The following is an 18,448-nucleotide window of genomic DNA, read 5'->3' as shown; positions in this document are numbered from 1 at the left end:
TTCATTATTTATACGGAATTTATTGTTACAAATGTTGATGCTGTTGCACCACAAAATCGTCGTCTTCGTGAATATTATCCATGGGACTCACCAGTGAAAACGAATAATGATTTGGATGAAAAAATTTCCCAAAAAAGAGAATCTGATTCGAGAAATGTTCCTGGAAAACAAAATAATCAAATTATTTCGGAAAATATTCCGGAAAAACAAAAAAAACAATCGATAATGGAACGATTAAATCGTCTAATGAGACGTATAGGTAATCGTTTGAATTTTGGAAAGAAAAAAAAACAACAACAACAGCAACAACCCCATCAACGATTATCTCGTGCATCATTGAATCCCGAAAAATCAACTGAAAAGAATAACAAGTCCTGATGATCATCATCCTGATAATCGAAACAATAATGATGGTGGACGCTTTTTTCCGAAAAAAAACAGAAAACTTTATTTTTGTCCTTTTTTAAAAAAAGTTTATTCATTGGAATTAATGAAGAAAATTCAATTCGTTTCGTTTATTTTGTTCCCAAAAAAAAAAATTTCACTGCAAAAATTCTAATTAAATTTTTTTCGTAATCAATGAACAATTACAATTTGTTTGTTTTAGTTTAGTTTTAATTCCAGTTGCCAATTATTCATTATTAGAGTGTATTTTTATTTTAGGGTAAGGTTCATTCACCAAAAATATTTAAATAGCCATTTGAAATTAAAGTTTGTTTGAATTAAAAAAAAATGTTGTAAAATTCAAAACGAAAAGCTGATTTTATTCCGAATTGAATTTTACTGATTGAGGGAGAGGAAAGGGTTATCAGAAAAAAAGAGACTACGCTTCGTATGTCGATAAATTTCGAAAGAAAATCCGATTTTAAATTTAAATTTAAAGTTTTTTCCTTCATTTTGTTAATTATCTTCCGATTCTGATTGATTGATCAATTTGATTTTGATTTGTAAATTTGTAATGATGCAACAACGATTACAACAAAATTACCTATTATTAATGTTAATTATAATGAATTTAATCATTGTTAATAATGTAAATGGAATGAAATTTAAAAATTTATATAAAAATTATGAAACATTTCATGATACATTGGTACGACGACAAAAAACATATGAACAACAACAACAACAACAACCATCTTATGTACCAGATATTATTTCCAATGATCAAACACAACGTATACCATTACGAAGAAATCGAAAATATCGATCGAAACATCGACAACGAACAACACCGTATACAATACGAAAATTAACATGTACGAAATATGGATGTGAAAAATAGATTTCCATGGGAAAAAAAAAATTTAAATTCCGGAAATTTCTCAAAATTTTATTTTTTTCATTTTTTTCGTTGTTGAAAATTTTGTTACATTGTTATTAATGAATATATATAAAAAAAAACATTGAAATTTATTTTCATTTTACATAATTCTTTTTGGTTTTTTTTGTTTTCTTTTTTTTTACCTGCATAGTTTTGGCTAGTTTTGTATTGATAATCGATTTTACCCGCAAAATAACGATGTTCAAAAACCGAAAATCAATGCTGATTTGGATGCTGATAATATCGATATTGGTCATCCACAACAACAACAATGTTGATTGTGGACGATCATTACCGTTAGGATCACCAAGAAAGACGATAAAATTACGATCATTACAACAACAACAACCGATTGGAAATGATGGTAAAATATTTGAAGAAAAATTACAAACATTATTGAATGCACAGAAAATTATACAAGAATCATTGGAAATAAGTCAACATGAAGTTGATGAACAAAAACAAATGTTAGAAAAAATTAATGATGGAATTCGAACATTAAAATCACGATTGAAGAAATCATCATCATCGTCATCAGGTAAAAAAATACATGAACGAAAATTATCGGATAAATCAACAAATTCAACTAATGGAAAGAAATTATTACATAGGGTTAAGATTTCAATGAAAGGAAAACGATCAAAAAATTTTCAATTAGAAGATGCTATTAATCAAATGCCTGAAAAATAATAAACCACCACCAATATCACACATTAGAAACGACAGGTAATTCTCAGACAAAAGTTAATTTTGAATTTAATTAAATTAAGAAATTTATAATTTTAAAAAAAATTCTTACATTGTTATTTTGGCTATAAAAACCAGTGAAATTTATTTCAATTTCAATCGCGTAATTCTTTTGGTTTTTTGTTTTGTAATTTTTTTTTTGTAATTTTCTTTTTACCTGCATAGTTCTTTGAAGATTTTTTTCGATTATCGATTTTGCCAACCAAAAAAATGATGATGTTCATAAAACCAATACTGATTTGGATGATGATGATAATATCGATATTGGTCATCAACAACAACAACAATGTTGATTGTGAATTACCGTTAGGAAAAAAATCAAAACAAAAACAACAACAACAACCGGTGGCTGGAATTGATAAAGAAAAATATGAAGAAAAATTACAAACATTATTAAATGCACAGAAAATTTTACAATATTCAATTGAAATGAGTGAACGTGAAAATGCTATACTAAATCAAATGTTAGAAGTATTGAATGCTGAAATTCGTTCCAGGTCATCACATTTACCTAAATCAATATCACCATCATCATCGTCATCTTCGGGCAAAATACATGATCGAAAGATAATCGATGAACAACCAAATTCATTTCGAAATAAATTATCAAGAAATATTAAGATTTATATGAAAGGAAAAAGTTTGAAAGGTTTAAGATCAGAATCGAAAACTGCTAATAATAATCCAATTGATCATAATCAACAACAACAAAAACAAAAACAACATTATCATCATCACCATCCTGAAATTGTTTCAAAATTTAAACATATGAATCTAATGGCCAATGAAAATAAACCATCGATACTGACATCATCAGGTTCGAATAATTTACAAAAACTTAATCGAACAAAACGTGTTTGAAAAAAAGCTGAAAAATTAGAGATTCTCAATGAGATTTTTTTTTGTTGTTTTTTGATTTAATAAATTTTTATTTTTTTTAAAATTTAATTTAAAAATTACAAAATTCAACAATAATAATAATAATAGCTAAAAAGGCCCAATGGATGTATACAAAGTGTTAATATTAGGGAAATAATAAGCTCAACAATTTTTACCAATTTTGATTTTCGCTGATGTTTCATTGATGTTGATGTCTTTGATGGCTTCGACGATTACGTCGTCGACGACGACGACGACGACGATATTCTGGTCGAGCTGCTTTAGCACGTTCAATATCAGCTTCAGTTAGAAATGGTCCATCCGAACCAATACGATCATTTAGATTGAAAAACATTTCGGATGCATCACATGGTATTGCATCATCCACTCTTGTACAACTATATGTTGATTGATCAAATACCAAACCTTCACCACAAATGAATGAATAATGTTGTACTTCAATACGATTCCCTGCATTATGATCCGTATGACAGCGATGAAATATTTTACAGCTTTTTTTCAAGGAAAAAACATGAAACAAAAAAATTAAAAATTTCAAGCAAAAAATAAAAATCAACAGGTGTCATTCATTTCATCAAAATAAATTAATCGAATCAATCAATTAGATTGATTTGATTTGATTCGATCAAATTAACCATAATGCCTATTCTAAGATCGGATTATGGATTTTCAAGTTTTCTTGCCTGTATTTACATTTATTCTTAACCGAAATAATCCGTTTGGTAAGTTCTGAACCAAAAAACAAATTAATTAACAAAATTGAAATCTCTCTCTCTCTCTTTTCTTCTTCTTCTAAAGTTTAGAATCTAAACAAACAAACAAAATTACGCGTCATAATGTAGGGTGTTTTTCGGATTATTTACCAAAAATTTCCGGTGACGAAAATTGATTGACATTATTCAACATGCACTCGGCTACTATTGTTTTGTTTAAAGCTAAACAAAAATCCGGATATTAGAAAATATGGTGATGACCGAAATGAAAAAAACTGAAACTAAAACTTTGATTACACACACACACAAAAAAGACAATGGAAACCTTTTGAAACAAACAAACAAACAAACAAATTGTCCACACAGACACCATATAAACATTGTGGACTTGGTCAATTGGCAATTGTAATGTTTTTTTGGATGCGGTAAAACAAAAAATAAACAAACAGGTTAGATAAACTATTTTGTAACAAACATTTGATACAGTTTTTCCCTTGGCTACTTGTTTTTTTGTTTTGTTTTAAACTTTCACTTTCACTTTCGGTCATTGATATTTGAAAATAGTGAATGATTTATGATCTGTTTGTCCACAATATGATATCCATGGATAATGAAAATTGAAAGACAAAAAAATATGACACTGCTATAGAATATTTAAAGATGAGAAGAAATTTGTAAATAATAAATGAAAAATATGGAAATTTTAAAGAAAAAAATCACATTTATGATTGAGCAATTTGGGAAATGAACATCTTTATCTTTTTTGTGAAAAGATTATTCAATTTTTTTGTTTCCAAAAATTTCAACAATTTTGTGTGAAATTTTGTTTTTTGTTTGTGAAAATTTTTAACAAACAGAAAATTGAAAAAAAATGTAAATTTTTTTTGTTTTGCTTTGTGACTTACTCATTATCGATATCGGCAAAAAAACCATCATTATCTTTTTCACATTTAAATGTCATTTTAAAATCTTGATTAAGATTAATTTCTTTAGCACCGGCTGGTAATTTATATGGTGCTGTACGTTTTGGCTTGAACAAAACCGAAAAAACAGAAACAAAGGGAAAAACATATTGAAAATAAAGTAAGGGAATAAATAACCGGAAAGAAAAACATACCCGTTGTTTTATCAATGGTAGCCATGGTGATTGTTGTTCAAATTCAAATGATTCAATTGAAATGATCAAATAAATCCAACAAACTACAAACCAAACGATCAATTTCGAATCAATATTCATCATTTTTCGATTTAAAATGAATTTCATCTTGAAAATCTTTGCCAGTGAAATTAGTTTTTCGGTTGAATTTTATCATACACAGATATTGTTGTTGTTGAAAATGTTCAAGGATTCAGGATCGATAATTTTTTTTTCATTCACATCATTTTTTTTGAAAATTCCCAAGACGCGTAAGATTGTTGATCAGGAATTTTTTTTGATCTTTGAAAATGCAAATCTTGTCGATAATGGCGATGAAGATGATGATAATGAAGATGGACAAACGATATGAACATTATTTTGTTTTCAAAATATGAATATTTATTGATTGATGCAAAAATTGACGAGAAATTGAGAGAAACAAAACTTTCTCTTTTTCCAAATTGACAAAATTTTAGTATCTAAAATGTAAGATTGATGGAAAAGTTTGAAATGTTGCCAAAAAACCAAAGAGAGACAAATATTGATATTTTTTGTTATCTTCTTCTCGGTAAAAGGGAGAGAGACTTTTTTTGCTTGAATATATTCCCGAAATGGATCTTTTGGATCAACGTTTTGATTGTAACAATTTTTTTTTGAATTTTTTAAAATTCACAATTAAAAACGAAAGATGACGCCATCGGTTTGTTCATAATAGTCATCGAATCAAAAAAAAAAATGTTTTTTTTTCTGGTTTTCATCATCATTATTTGGTTTTTCAAACATCAAAAACATCGTTTGCATTGTTTTCTTCTTCGAAGACCGAATTCGGATTGATCAATTGATGAAAATGTATTCATCGTTACCGATTTTAGTATTATTATCGTTATTTATTCATTTACAATGGTGGTATTGTTTTGCATCGAATAATTCCATTCCTATTGATAAGGATACAATCAATAAATCGTTAAATGAAATAAAAATGAAACAAAATAATTTACTTGCAATGATTATTGAGGATTCGTCGACGATGGATTCCATTAATGATTCGTCGACGATGGAGTCCATTGATTCGATGGATGATTTGGATGATGAAAAAATCATTCCAGAACGTTGGTCCCAAATTATCAATTGGAAATATCTTCTATCACATTGTTTAATGATTATAATGATCATATTGGTTACCATAATTTTCTTTACAATTTATACTGTTATTGTTTTTCATTATATACGTTTGAAAAAAATTTATTATCATGTTATTATACCGTTGAATGATTTTTAAAACCAAAAATTTGTAATCAAAATTTGTTTTTTTATTTATGTTATGTAACACGTTTTATCTAAAAAAAACAAAAACAAATGATTTGAATGCTTAATGAAGATTGAAATATCGTTCTAAATACCATCATTATCATCATCAGCAGGATGTTTTGACACTGTAAATCGATCTATGATCAGTAATCAAAAAATGTTGAATGTTGATTGATTTTGTAAATCTAGTCTACATATAAATAAACTTTGTTGTTGCGGCTAAATCAGTTAATCAGTTGATCAAGGTAATTTCGGTGGATCGAAATGATCTTCGAATCATCGAATTTTACAATAAAGAATTGAGTTCGAAATACCGTTCAAAAACTTTGTTACACGACTGCTCATTTTCCGGGTAAAAAATGTATTTTTCCATTTTTTTGTTCAAGAAAAAATTCAACTGCGTTTCAAATTACAAACAAGAAGAAAAAATGAAAACCGAAATCAACAAAGAAACATTGAAAATGTTAAATATTTATCGTTTTAATTATTGGTCATTTTTTCTAACAACGTTCGTTATCGATTTATGGTTATTATACGTATTGATTGTAAATTTTCAAAATAATCTATTCAATTTATTGGCCAATATTGATAATTTCAATCGAAAACGTTACCTATATCAAGCATTACGTTGTTATTTACAAATGATATTAATTTTTGTTATTATTACTTTATTAACCGTAATCATACAATTACAATTAATACATTATTATCATTTGAAAATTGTTAAATATTTTCAAGCATATCAATTCATATGTCAAATTGGTCGTATAATTCAAAAAATTTTACAATTTATTTGTATTGAATTATTTTAATTTGTTTATTTCATTTTGTTTTCATTTAATAGATTTTCACACCAAAAATAAAGCCAAATCAATGATAAACAGATAAAAATCACGTATAAAAATGAAAAAATATCAATAAAAAAAAATCAAGTTTTTGTTATTGTTTTTCGTCCAAATGATTACCGTTATTCAACTCGAATCAAATTCAATTTCTTTTTCCTTCGTTGCTGTCGTCATCGAATCATTTAATAATTGGATGACGTTCCAATTTATACAATTTATAAAATGAATCCAAAAATTTTTCATCCAAACCTAATTCGGTCATTTGTTCCATTGGTGGTGCATCGGTTGGATATGAACGTTTATCACGTTTACCATTCAATCGTTCTGGTATATCTTTTATATCAATAAATTTCGGTAATTCAGTTTTTTTACAATAATGTACTAATGCACGTAATCTTGGACTCATTAATGCTAATATCATTGACATAATACCATTAAGCAACCATGGTAAATCAACAACATACATTTTACGTAAACCCATTGGATAATGTTCAATAGCAGCAATTTTAAAACGATTAATATCCATATCAACATTAGCTAAACCGGCACCACCATTATCGGTTACATAGATAAAACCATCACGTCCAGCTGAACGATCTAAACGTTCCAAACAGAATGCAATAAATTCACGAACAACAGTTTCTAATTCTTTAAATTTTCGTTGATTACGTGTTGCTTCCCATTGAATCAAATGTCCATCCATATCACGACCATGAATTTCTACTTCGTTTAATTCGAAAAATTCTTTCGGAAAAGATTTTTCCGTACGATCATGTACATTGAATTGTTTTTTCCATTTTAATGCATTCAATAATGCTTGAAATGGACCATCATCATCATCCAAAGCATAAATATCATCAGCAGCAAAACGTTCTACTTGCCATTGTTCAGTACGTACACGTTCAATATCCACTGGATGATAATCATTTTGATTCTGTTCTAATTCTTTTTCAAATCTTTGTCGTAGTCGTTCAATTTTTTTCAATATTTCTTCATTTGGTGGTGGTAAAGCCATGTTATTTTTATTTTCAATGTTTTTTTCGTTGAAAAAAAAGACTTTCTGGTTCGAAACCGTTAGTTTTTCTGGCTGAATAATGATAATGACAATAATGATTTTCTGGTTATAAAAAAATTGACCACCAAAGAAAGAAAAACTTTCGATGATAAGAATGGTAATCTTTTTTGTTCAGCGATAAGCACACACACAGAGAGAGAGAGAGAGCAAGAAGGAGTTAAAACCAATTAGATTAGCAACCACAGAACAGAAACAGAAACAAAAATAACGATGACAATGAATTTTTACTGTTTTGTTCAATGACAATTAATCTATGTTTGTTTTTTAGTTAACACAAACACACGCCAAAAGATATATATTTTATTTTCAAAAAAAAAACAATCAATCGGTTGTTGTTGATGATTCAAAGTCTGGATCATTAATGATTATTGGTTGATCGATTGATTGATTGATTGAATAAGAAAATTCATTATCCAACCTAAAGCATTCAGATTCTACTTTTACCTTGTTTTTTTGATTCAATCAAAATCTGAAAAACAACAAGAAATTTTTGCACTTTTGCACTGCAAAATCAATTTTTTTTCTGGGTTTTTATTTGTTAGAATTTAATAACTGTTGAACTAATCTTAATGAAAGAAAAAAAAACATCATTTTTGAAAACTGGTTGTAAAAATGAATTCTCGACGTTGTCGTCTGCTACCAATCATCTGACGTCTATATATTCAACAGAGAAAACAAGATATGAAAAATTGTTGTTGTTTGTTGCTGAAATTTTTCTTTTCATTTGATAATGATGATCAGCAGAGAGAGAGAGAGAGAGAGAGAGAGGGAGAAATGATGATGATTAGATTGATCTTGACATTGGAAATGGTTGATTAATCAACAACAACAACCATCATTAATATAAAATGAAGGCGAGAGAATGAGAGAGAGAGAGAGAGAGAAAACTATTGCATTCTATTGAATATTCATCTGTTGTTGTTGTTGTTGTTGTTTTGGAAATCAACAACAACAACAAAATTATCCATCAAATTTAATTTTGGGTGGTTTAGTGATGATTGGTTAAATTAAAAGATTTGTCGATAATGGTGTGACGTCAATGAATGAATGAATGAATTTTCATTTTCCAGAAACACGAAAACCATGAATGTACTAGCCTTGAGCGATGGAAAATTGAAACAACAAAAAAAAAACGATATTTTGAAAATCCAAGAAATCCAATCAATTGATTCGATTTGTTATTGATCCATTTACCACCGACTAATATTTGATAAAGACGATAAACGATTCAATCGTTTTTGGTACAAACGATGAAAAACATTTTTTGAAATTTTTTTTTAAAAATAGAATGAATGAGGGAAAGATACTGGGGAAAAAAAAGTCAAATTAAGAGAAATTAAAATGAAATTAAGTTTTTAATGATAATCTTTTGCCGATTTCAACGACAACGATAATGATGATGATGATGATAATGAACATTTCATTTTGATGTGCTTAAAAAACATTGCAATTCGATATGAATATGCCACATCATTATCATTGGTCGTCGTCATTTTTTTAAATATTCAAAAATGAAATTTTTTTTGTTAAAAAAAATATGGAAAATTTCTACTTTCGATTGAAATCGATTGATTGATTGATTGGTTTTTTTTCATTGTGAAAAAAATGATAATTTTCAATAATCAATCAATCATTGATTGTACACCCCCACAATCCATTTTGATTGTTAAAAATTTTTTGTATTATTATTTTTTTATAATCAAGAAAAAACTAAATATTTTTTAAAAAGGATACGAAAAAAATTATAAGTTTTTACATAAGTTTTTTTTTGTCTACTTATTAGTCAAAATCAAAATATTTGTTGACGGCTGAATAGATTGATTGATTTTCAATTCAATCAATCAATAATGATTTAAAATATTCAATATTCTTTGATTAACCATTTTGCCAACATTATAACCCCATAATAGATCAACATGTCCATACCATTCATTTGGTATCAGGTAATCATCAATTAATTTTTTTGGTAATGTTTTTCGTAATCTTTCAATTTGTTCGATAGTATTAAACCAATCATTTTCAGTATATATTAGTGCAATATTCGTAGAATTGATAATACTAGCATCATAATTAAATGGTTCTGATTGTCCATAACGATCAAGATTTTTAACACTATCACCCATATCGAATGATGCAAAATTTCCATCCAAACGTTTATATAATTGTAATAAATGTGCTGCATTCCATGATGATGAACCCATACCAATATTCGATGTAAATACAGTCAATCTATTTGGATTTATATTATCCATTATAGTTCCAGTAAATTGATAAAACATATTGAAACATAATTGTTTGGTTAAAATGTTTTCACAAACATTTGAAAAAAATGATTTTGTTCCCGATGAAAATGGAACCATCGATGGATTTGATCTGTAGAAGCAAAAAAAAACACAACGAACATGATCAATGGACATTGAAGAAATTTCAAGAAAAACTTACCGAAGATAACCAATAAATGGTATAAAACGTGTTAATGCTGAACGTATACCACCATCATGATAAAATACAGGTGATAATGCAATAAATGGACGAATTCGTTCACTATAATAATCACTTAACGACATTAAACCAAACATCATTAGATTACCCTGTGAATGTCCAATATATGATAATGATTTTCGTTGAGTTTTTTCCAGAATATAATCAATTTCAGCTGGTAAATCATATAAAATCATTTCATCTATTGAAAATTTCCAAAATTCCGATGAATCAGTTCGTAATCTGGTATGATTTGTTGAATAAATTGATCCACGATAATTTGCAAGCCATACATCGTAACCTTTTGTTGCCAGAACAAAACCTAATGAATCACCAATAGTATCTTTAGTTGGATGACTATTAAAACGATTTCCATACGAAGCAGTTGATTCGTGTTCATCGGAATATTCTTGAAAAATTCCATTCGATAATAATGTACCATTACGAGCGATAAGCCATGATGTACCAGTACATTGAAAACCATGATGTAATAGTATTGGTTTTAAACGATTATAATGTTCATCATCATTTGCGATTAATGGATTAATAATACGTACTAATTGAAGAATATAACCATCATTTGTTTCAACAAAATGTTGTTCATATTTAAAACCACGTGATTCAATCAATTCATACTATTATCAGTATGGGAATGTAATGAATCAATCAATTTCAATGATAATCGATAATTAATTGAAACAAAATAAAAAAACTTACAATATTACGATTAGTATCATCATTACGAAATGACCCGGGTAATAAATGAAACAATGTATTCCAATAACTTGCCGATGTTAATTGTAACATTAACCATAATACAAGGAAAATATACGATAGGATAATGGTAAACATTATTATCATTCGAATCGAATATCGTATACATTCAATTAGGATTTTTTTCGTTGTTGTTGATGATAAACATTTTGAATCATTGTTTTGATGGTTACAGAAAATGGAACGATGATCATCTGGATTTTTCATTTTCGATATTGTTGTTGACATTGAAAAATTTCGAAAGAAATGTAAATCCAGATCAAAAAATATATTGGTTTGGATTGAAAAAACGATGAAAAATGATCACTTCCGATGATGATTTATACAGCAGCCAACCAAACCAAGCCAAACCAATCCATATTCAGGAGGATGAACAAAAAAACAAAGACAAAAAAAATGTTGTACAAGGTCGCATGTTGATTATTGCATTTTTATATACCGATCTGATCATCGAAATGGAAAAACTTTTTTGAAAAAACAATTTTTCAATCAAAAAAACCAACCAAAAAAAAATTGAACTTTATTCATTCGATTTTGTTATTTAGATTCGAAACGCTTGAAGCGACATCTATTGATCATCATTATCAATGACTATTTGCTACAAATGGCCAAAAACAACAATTTTAGTTAATCTAAAATTAGAAAAAAATTTCAATCAATCTTTATTCAATTGAAAATGTTTTAGATGAATATTAAGATGATCAAGAATTTCTGCCTGTGTCATTAGACGACCTTGTTGTTGTTGTTGTTGTTTGGCATCAATCGAATCATCACCAACATTATACATATCGAATACTTCAAATTTTGGCCGTACATCGATTATATTACGACCGGCTACCAATATGAATGGTATACCAATTGTTTTAGCTGTTAATAAACGTTTACCAATGGTCAGATTTGAACGATCATCAATAAGAATATCTTCACCAAAACGATCGCGAATAACGTTGGCTAAATGCATCGAAAATTCTGTACCTTTTCCACGATCTTCTTTACTATCACGTTTCGGTAATATTAAACAAATTTTAAATGGTACAATCAATTTTGGCCATCGTAAAAATAATGAATTTGATGCTGAATCATATAACGTCGATGTTGATTGTGATTGCGATGATGATGATGATTGTGCCGATGATTCAGAATCCGATGATAATGATTGTTGATATTTACAGGATAGATATTCAACTGATGCGGCCAATATACGACTGATACCCAAGCCATAGCATCCCATTTGTAATGGTCTATATATAATGATCAAATGCAATTAAAGATTATAAAATTGTCAAGTTTTTTTTCTCAAAAAAAAAAAAACAAACAAACATACATTTGTTTATTTGAATGTTCAGCTAAATATATGGCACCCATACGTTTTGAATAACGATCGGATAATAAAAATGAATGTCCCAATTCTAATGCACGACGTTTCGATGTTAAATGATGACTTTTACAATTTAAACAATATGGTTGTTGTTGTTGTTGTTGTTGATCATCATTAATATCATCTAATAATTCAGCATTAAATGATTCAGAACAATTTAAACATGTATACATTTCATCTTCACCAAGATTTGTTTCAAGTAAAAATTCATGTGAATGTTTACCACCAATTGTACCGACTGATCCAACTGCTGAAAAGGTAAAACAAAAAACATTCATTATTTGAATTTTAATAAAAAAATTTTCAAAGTTTAAATCAAACAACTTACTTTTAATCACAGGTAATTCTAATAAACGAAATATATTTTCATACATTGAACTGACCAATTGATATGTTTGTTTGGCCGTATCTTCATCCTTATCGAATGTATATAAATCTGTTTGTTTTGTTTTGTAAAAAATTAATATTCCTATCAGAATTTATGATTATTCAATATCAACAACCAACAACCATACCTTTCATAATAAATTCTCTGGCACGTAATAATCCAAATTTTGTACGTAATTCATCACGATATTTTGGTGATATTTGATATAAATAAATTGGTAATTGTCTATGTGATAATTGATTACAAGATGCTAATATTTGTGTAACAACTTCTTCATGTGTCTATCAAAAAATAAATAAACAAACAAAAATCATCAAATTGAACGATTGATAATGATGATAGTATACATACTGGTGCCAGGCAATATTCCGATTGATGACGATCATTAACACGAAATATTTCCTGACCGGATAATTGCCAACGTTCTGAACGTAACCATAAATGTTTACCAACAATCGATGGCATTTGAATTTTTTGTGCACCAATTTTAAACATTTGTTGATCAACTAAATCGATTAGACGTTCTAATGATCGAACAACAAATGGCATCAATGAAAAGAATCCTTTATCAAATGATTTGATAAAATTCTTTTCACGAAATAGCTATTTTCATATTATTCAAAAACAAACAATTAATATTTTATCCAAACAAAATCATATATGATAAACTTACACTATATTGCGTAATATCATCGATTATTGACGAATCAAGACGAACAATTTCATTGAATGTTGAACTAAACAAAACATCATTCCAACGATATAATCGTCCTCGAATTATTTGTTGACATTGTTGATCTACCACATGATTATTATTATGATGATGATGGTAATCACGTTTACCATATGAATAATCATTCAGATTTTTATCATTCATATGATTTAAAATAGATGAATGGTGATGATGATTTGCAGTTGATATAGGTTTTTTACCATCTTGATACCAATGATTATGGTTTGATTCGATTGAATTGAACAAATATTTCGATTTTTGTTCGATTTTGAGTAAATCCTGTAATCGAATGAAATTTGATCGATTCAATTTATTTAAAATTGTCATGTCTGGCACATATCCACACCAACAACAACAAAATTCATGCAATTCAATGGAATACGATAAAATACTCAAAAAAATTATTCGAACATTTTGCATCAGATGCATGCAAAAAAAACTTGACTATTTCGACTGCCAGAAAATGGTTGGGTCAATTTGGAAAATTTTTGAACCAAAAAAAAAAAAAAAATTCGAATTTATTTTTTTGACGTTCGAATTTTCCGCCAAAACAAAAAAAAATTTTGGAAACAAAAAACATTTTGACCTTTACTTCCGATTCTGAACAAGTTCAAGTTTTTTTGGTCTCGTTTCTTTCATTTGACAATCAGAAGAAACTAAAACTAAAACAAATAAACAAACAAACAAGAAAATCCACCTCGACCAATCAACCCATTCAGTGAATTGCAAAGTTAACTAGTGCAAAGAAAAATGAATGTTATCTTAATCCAAATAAACATTCAACCAATTTTTGTTTCTTTTTCTTCTTCTGTATGTATTGTATTGTATATAATATGTTGTTGATCTTGATTTTTTTTTTTTTTTTTGTTGTAATTTTTCTGTTTTGTTTTGTTTGTATTAGATTTATCATTATAATCATCATGTTTCATTTATATCATCATAAGTGCAAATTGTTATAAATCGGATGATGATGATTGTTTGACTTCTGTTTGACATCCAACCAAAATGTAAACAATTGATTGATTGAACAGAAGAACTGAAAAGGAAAAAACGCACATGTTTTTCTTTCTCATTCGAAAAAAATGAATTTTTCTTATTATGAAATGATACAAATCTGCATAATCATTATCATTATCATCGATTAAAAATCTGTGAAAATTTTTTTTTCACCCAATCAATCGATCAATCAATATCGATATAATTGAATTTATCCAGTCTCTTCCTTCTTCTATGGATATCGAAATAGAAAAATCATGTTAATAATAAGTCAATCTAAATCAGGCAATGGATGAAAAAAAACCAAGAAAATTCAAATCAAATAAAATAAAATCGATATGATCCAATCATCAAACCCTCCCTGTATTCAAGAAAAATTATTGTGATTATGATATGTCAAGATAAAAATCGAATGATCAAGAAAAGTTTTGATGCCAAAAAAACAAAACAAAACATTCGAAATGAAAAATATGTTTTTTTTAAAAAAGAAAAAAAATTGAGAAAGAATGAAAATCTTTTCAGTTTCTCAACGATAAAAGATTATTATGATGATGATGATTTCCGTCGTTAACGAAAAAAAATGAACGTTACGCGTGTGACACAACAAACAGATAACGGTGATAAAGATTTTAGTACAAAAAAAAAATCTTCAACAAGATTAACAAAAAAATCATCAATGTTTTTCAATTATGCGGCTAATCAGTTTTATTTTCCTTCTTTCTTTTTCACAGATTTTTCATCGATGTGATTCATTTTTTGGTTGAACAAAAAAAAACTGATGACGATGATGTGAAATGAGAAAAAAAATGGAATGATTTGATTATGAATGAACGAAACAAACAAACAAACAAAAAACCGATTCAAACCGGATTCAATGTCATGTTTCTTCCTTTTTGATGATAATATGCCAACCATTATCATCGATATTTAGCTGGATTAAGCCAAAATGATCAGGATTTTTTTTCGTTACTTTTCTTTTTGTTTTTTTTTTGTTACTTTTCTTTTTGTTTTTTTTTTTTTGTTTCATTTTGAACCAAGTTTATTTCCAAGTTCAATTCCTTTTCTATTCTCTTCATAACTCAATGAACTTTTTTTTTATCAAAAAAAAAAGGTAACCCGCGCTGGCAAATTTCGTTGATTACAAATAGCCGGATGATTTTTTTTTTTTGACGAAAATTTAAATTCCGGAAAATTTTTTAAAAAAGATCGATCGACACTCGAATTTTTTTCTTTGTTTCCAAAAACTTGAAACAAAAAAAAAATTGAATATTTTGCAAAATTAATTGGATCACTTATTATGATGATAAGATTTTTAAGTTTCAAATTTCAACCAGCAAAAAAAAAAAAAATCTTTATCAATTTTTTTTCCAACAAAAAAAAATCACTAATTAGTTTGTCATTTTTTTCCAAACGAAAATTGCTTTTAGCAAAAAAAAAATCTTAATTTTTTAAAAAAATTGAAAACTTTTTTCTTTTACAAATCAAATTCATCGAGTAAACGATAATGATGATGATAAAAATGTCAGCCAATTATATTTTGGAAAAAAGAAGAAAAACTTTCCAGAAACTTTTGTGACAAACAAAAAAAAAAGAAATATGACGTAAATCGAACGAATAATTCGAACGTTTCGACAATTCGAACGTTTTTTTCCTTCGACAGAATCCAGATATCGATTTCAATATTAATATTTTTTTTCTTTGTTTTTTGTTTTTTGTTGTTGAAATATCTTTGTCGATCATGAATCATCCATAAATTGACAAATTATTTTCATTAATTTTTTGGACCAAAAATGATTATGATTATGTTCTTTTTCATTTTGTTTTTTTGGCTGGTCAAAATTTATCATTCGGGGTTTTTTCCCTCAAATTTTCATTTGTTTTTTTTGACATGATAATTTCCATTGATGTTTTTGTTTGTTTGTTTGTTTGTGGCTGTCACATACGCTTAACATGACAATGAACAAGAAAGATACAACAGACATTCCTTGAATTGATTAATTAAATTTATCTAATAATTTGGGTTTTTTTTATTATTATTCGGTTTCTAGGTCATCCGTTTAATGTCAATCATCTGGAATTTAGACATTTGAATAAAATGAAATGAAATGTCCATCATTTGGAAAATTCAAAATCGAAAAATATTCAAATCGTACAAAATTGGGAATTTTTCTCCAGATTTTTGAAGAGAAAAAAAAGAAAAAAAAGATTATTGTTTTCTGATGGCCAAAATGTACCAGAGAAAAACGAAAGATCTTTTACAATGAAATCTTTGTTCATGTTTTTATTTTCTCCTCAACCAATCAACAAAAATGAAAATCAGTTCATCAGAAAAAAACTTATGTTTTGGCCATTTGGCAGAAATGAAATGGAAAAAAGACATTTTGAAAACCCAAAACAAAAAGAAACTGAAAGATTCATTTTTCCCAACCAAAATTAATCAATTATAATCATGATGATGATGATTTCAAAACAAGAAAGAAAATTGATTCGTAAATATGATAGATTTTATCAACAAGTTCAATAATATTCGATTGTAAATTGGAAATACAAATGGTGAAAAAATCATCCATCAATAAAAATCAATTCATTCAACAAAAACAGATTTGTCAATTTTGTCGAAGATATTTGGAAGAAAAAGAGACCCAAAGATACATATGAACAAACGGTGTTTGGCCGATAGGAGACTAAAAAAAAAATTCAAACATTTAAAATACGCAATATTCAATTTTGAAATCAAATTCGATCACGTGAAAACAATCATCGATAATAATTTTTATTGAATTTGTGAATGAAAATCAAGATTTACATCATCAATCATTTTCACTGCTGATACTGCTGCTGCTGTTATTATCTAATATGGTTTTGGATAAACGTCTTCCGGACCATCTAATCATCGTATCATCATCATCATCATCACCTGTCAAAAAAGCACATTTTTGGCTAAATTCAATCTGAATTTTTTTATTTTGAGTTTTGGATTTTTTCTCGATCATTCTCTTTAATTAGGATTATATCAAATTATTCAAGCCAGACAAAATCATCATCAACATTAATCGACAATCGACGACAACAACAACAACAATCACCAAAGCAACCCAAATCAAATGGAAAAAACAAGATTTGGCTTTGAACGAAAACAAAATTTATTTTTTGTTTTCGTCAATTTGATGAGTGATTTTATGATTTATCAAATCAAATGAAAAACAAAAAATCAAAGTGCTTTTGGAAACCAAAAAAAAAATATGCTAAAAATGGAATTCAAAAAATGTTATAAAGGTTTTGTTGGACCTAAAAGTGAAAAGGATGGAAATAGATTTCGATTCGAAAGAAAAAAAACATTGAAATCTCAGGTTTCGAAGAATTTATGATTGATAATCAAATGTCCAACATTTCAAGATTACCGTTGTTGTTTGTTTGTTGAACCACATGATATGCGAAAAAAAAAAGAGTGTACAATATTTTTATTTTCGCTTTTGATTGATAAAAACTTTAAAAATAGATTATTTGGCCATCAAATGATAATCATTATGTCAAGGTTGTTCAACAACAACAGCGACAGAAAAAGCCAAAAAAAACCCGAAAAAATGGATATTTAGTTATTAATAAGAAAATCGATAAAAATCTGATTTTACATTTCATCAAGTGTCC

The 18,448-nt window shown here is 27.6% G+C and overlaps 5 protein-coding genes and 2 long non-coding RNA genes across 11 annotated transcripts; 3 read left to right on the top strand and 4 right to left on the bottom strand.

Annotated features, from left to right (window-relative positions):
• Positions 1-716: 716 nt before the first annotated feature.
• Positions 717-2,361, top strand: LOC113788784 (uncharacterized). Of its 2 annotated transcripts, XR_012846039.1 has the most exons (4): positions 717-1,259; positions 1,476-1,862; positions 1,936-2,050; positions 2,237-2,361. XR_012846039.1 is itself a non-coding variant. In XM_027338238.2 (3 exons), exons 1-2 carry the CDS (start codon positions 959-961, stop codon positions 2,012-2,014), a joined length of 840 nt encoding a protein of 279 aa, XP_027194039.2. In that variant the 5' UTR covers positions 717-958; the 3' UTR covers positions 2,015-2,050; positions 2,237-2,361. The 2 variants fall into 2 exon arrangements, 1 of the variants encoding a protein (XP_027194039.2); XM_027338238.2 differs by having other exon boundaries at positions 1,476-2,050.
• A 703-nt stretch (positions 2,362-3,064) lies between these two features.
• LOC113788783 (uncharacterized) lies at positions 3,065-6,433 on the bottom strand. Of its 2 annotated transcripts, XM_075819468.1 has the most exons (5): positions 6,223-6,433; positions 5,821-6,159; positions 4,802-5,757; positions 4,590-4,714; positions 3,065-3,462 (listed from the first exon to the last, which is right to left on the bottom strand). In XM_075819468.1, the coding sequence occupies exons 3-5, from the start codon at positions 4,946-4,948 to the stop codon at positions 3,150-3,152; spliced, it is 585 nt and encodes a 194-aa protein (XP_075675583.1). In that variant the 5' UTR covers positions 4,949-5,757; positions 5,821-6,159; positions 6,223-6,433; the 3' UTR covers positions 3,065-3,149. The 2 variants fall into 2 exon arrangements, with proteins under 2 accessions (XP_075675583.1, XP_075675584.1); XM_075819469.1 differs by having other exon boundaries at positions 5,821-6,433.
• Positions 3,330-3,917, top strand: LOC142644875 (uncharacterized). 2 transcript variants are annotated; one of them, XR_012846050.1, is made up of 2 exons: positions 3,330-3,693; positions 3,775-3,917. It is a non-coding gene; the product is annotated as an uncharacterized LOC142644875 (long non-coding RNA). The 2 variants fall into 2 exon arrangements; XR_012846051.1 differs by having other exon boundaries at positions 3,770-3,917.
• Positions 6,434-6,896: 463 nt separating the features above from the next.
• Positions 6,897-8,385, bottom strand: LOC113788792 (motile sperm domain-containing protein 2-like). The gene has a single exon (XM_027338245.2). It carries the CDS (start codon positions 7,988-7,990, stop codon positions 7,154-7,156), a length of 837 nt encoding a protein of 278 aa, XP_027194046.2. The 5' UTR covers positions 7,991-8,385; the 3' UTR covers positions 6,897-7,153.
• A 1,322-nt stretch (positions 8,386-9,707) lies between these two features.
• Positions 9,708-11,763, bottom strand: LOC113788787 (lysosomal acid lipase/cholesteryl ester hydrolase-like). The gene is made up of 3 exons (XM_027338241.2): positions 11,249-11,763; positions 10,493-11,166; positions 9,708-10,423 (listed from the first exon to the last, which is right to left on the bottom strand). Exons 1-3 carry the CDS (start codon positions 11,531-11,533, stop codon positions 9,892-9,894), a joined length of 1,491 nt encoding a protein of 496 aa, XP_027194042.2. The 5' UTR covers positions 11,534-11,763; the 3' UTR covers positions 9,708-9,891.
• A 184-nt stretch (positions 11,764-11,947) lies between these two features.
• On the bottom strand, positions 11,948-14,203 carry ProRS-m (prolyl-tRNA synthetase 2-like protein, mitochondrial). 2 transcript variants are annotated; one of them, XM_075819816.1, is made up of 6 exons: positions 13,745-14,203; positions 13,423-13,674; positions 13,199-13,352; positions 13,012-13,119; positions 12,630-12,930; positions 11,948-12,546 (listed from the first exon to the last, which is right to left on the bottom strand). In XM_075819816.1, the coding sequence occupies exons 1-6, from the start codon at positions 14,129-14,131 to the stop codon at positions 11,961-11,963; spliced, it is 1,788 nt and encodes a 595-aa protein (XP_075675931.1). In that variant the 5' UTR covers positions 14,132-14,203; the 3' UTR covers positions 11,948-11,960. The 2 variants fall into 2 exon arrangements, with proteins under 2 accessions (XP_075675931.1, XP_027194041.2); XM_027338240.2 differs by having other exon boundaries at positions 12,630-12,933; positions 13,745-14,202.
• On the top strand, positions 14,178-15,785 carry LOC142644951 (uncharacterized). The gene is made up of 3 exons (XR_012846167.1): positions 14,178-14,614; positions 14,706-15,417; positions 15,532-15,785. It is a non-coding gene; the product is annotated as an uncharacterized LOC142644951 (long non-coding RNA).
• The last annotated feature ends 2,663 nt before the right edge of the window (positions 15,786-18,448 follow it).

The sequence above is a fragment of the Dermatophagoides pteronyssinus genome, unplaced genomic scaffold (genome assembly GCF_027571235.1).
Source record: "Dermatophagoides pteronyssinus isolate colony J.1.1.1.1 unplaced genomic scaffold, Derpt_VIB-CSIC_2022.12 sq0004, whole genome shotgun sequence".
In the NCBI taxonomy this organism is placed as follows: Eukaryota; Metazoa; Arthropoda; class Arachnida; order Sarcoptiformes; family Pyroglyphidae; genus Dermatophagoides; species Dermatophagoides pteronyssinus.
The sequence above is the reverse complement of the archived record's forward strand: the minus strand, read 5'-3'. Positions and strand labels throughout refer to the sequence as shown.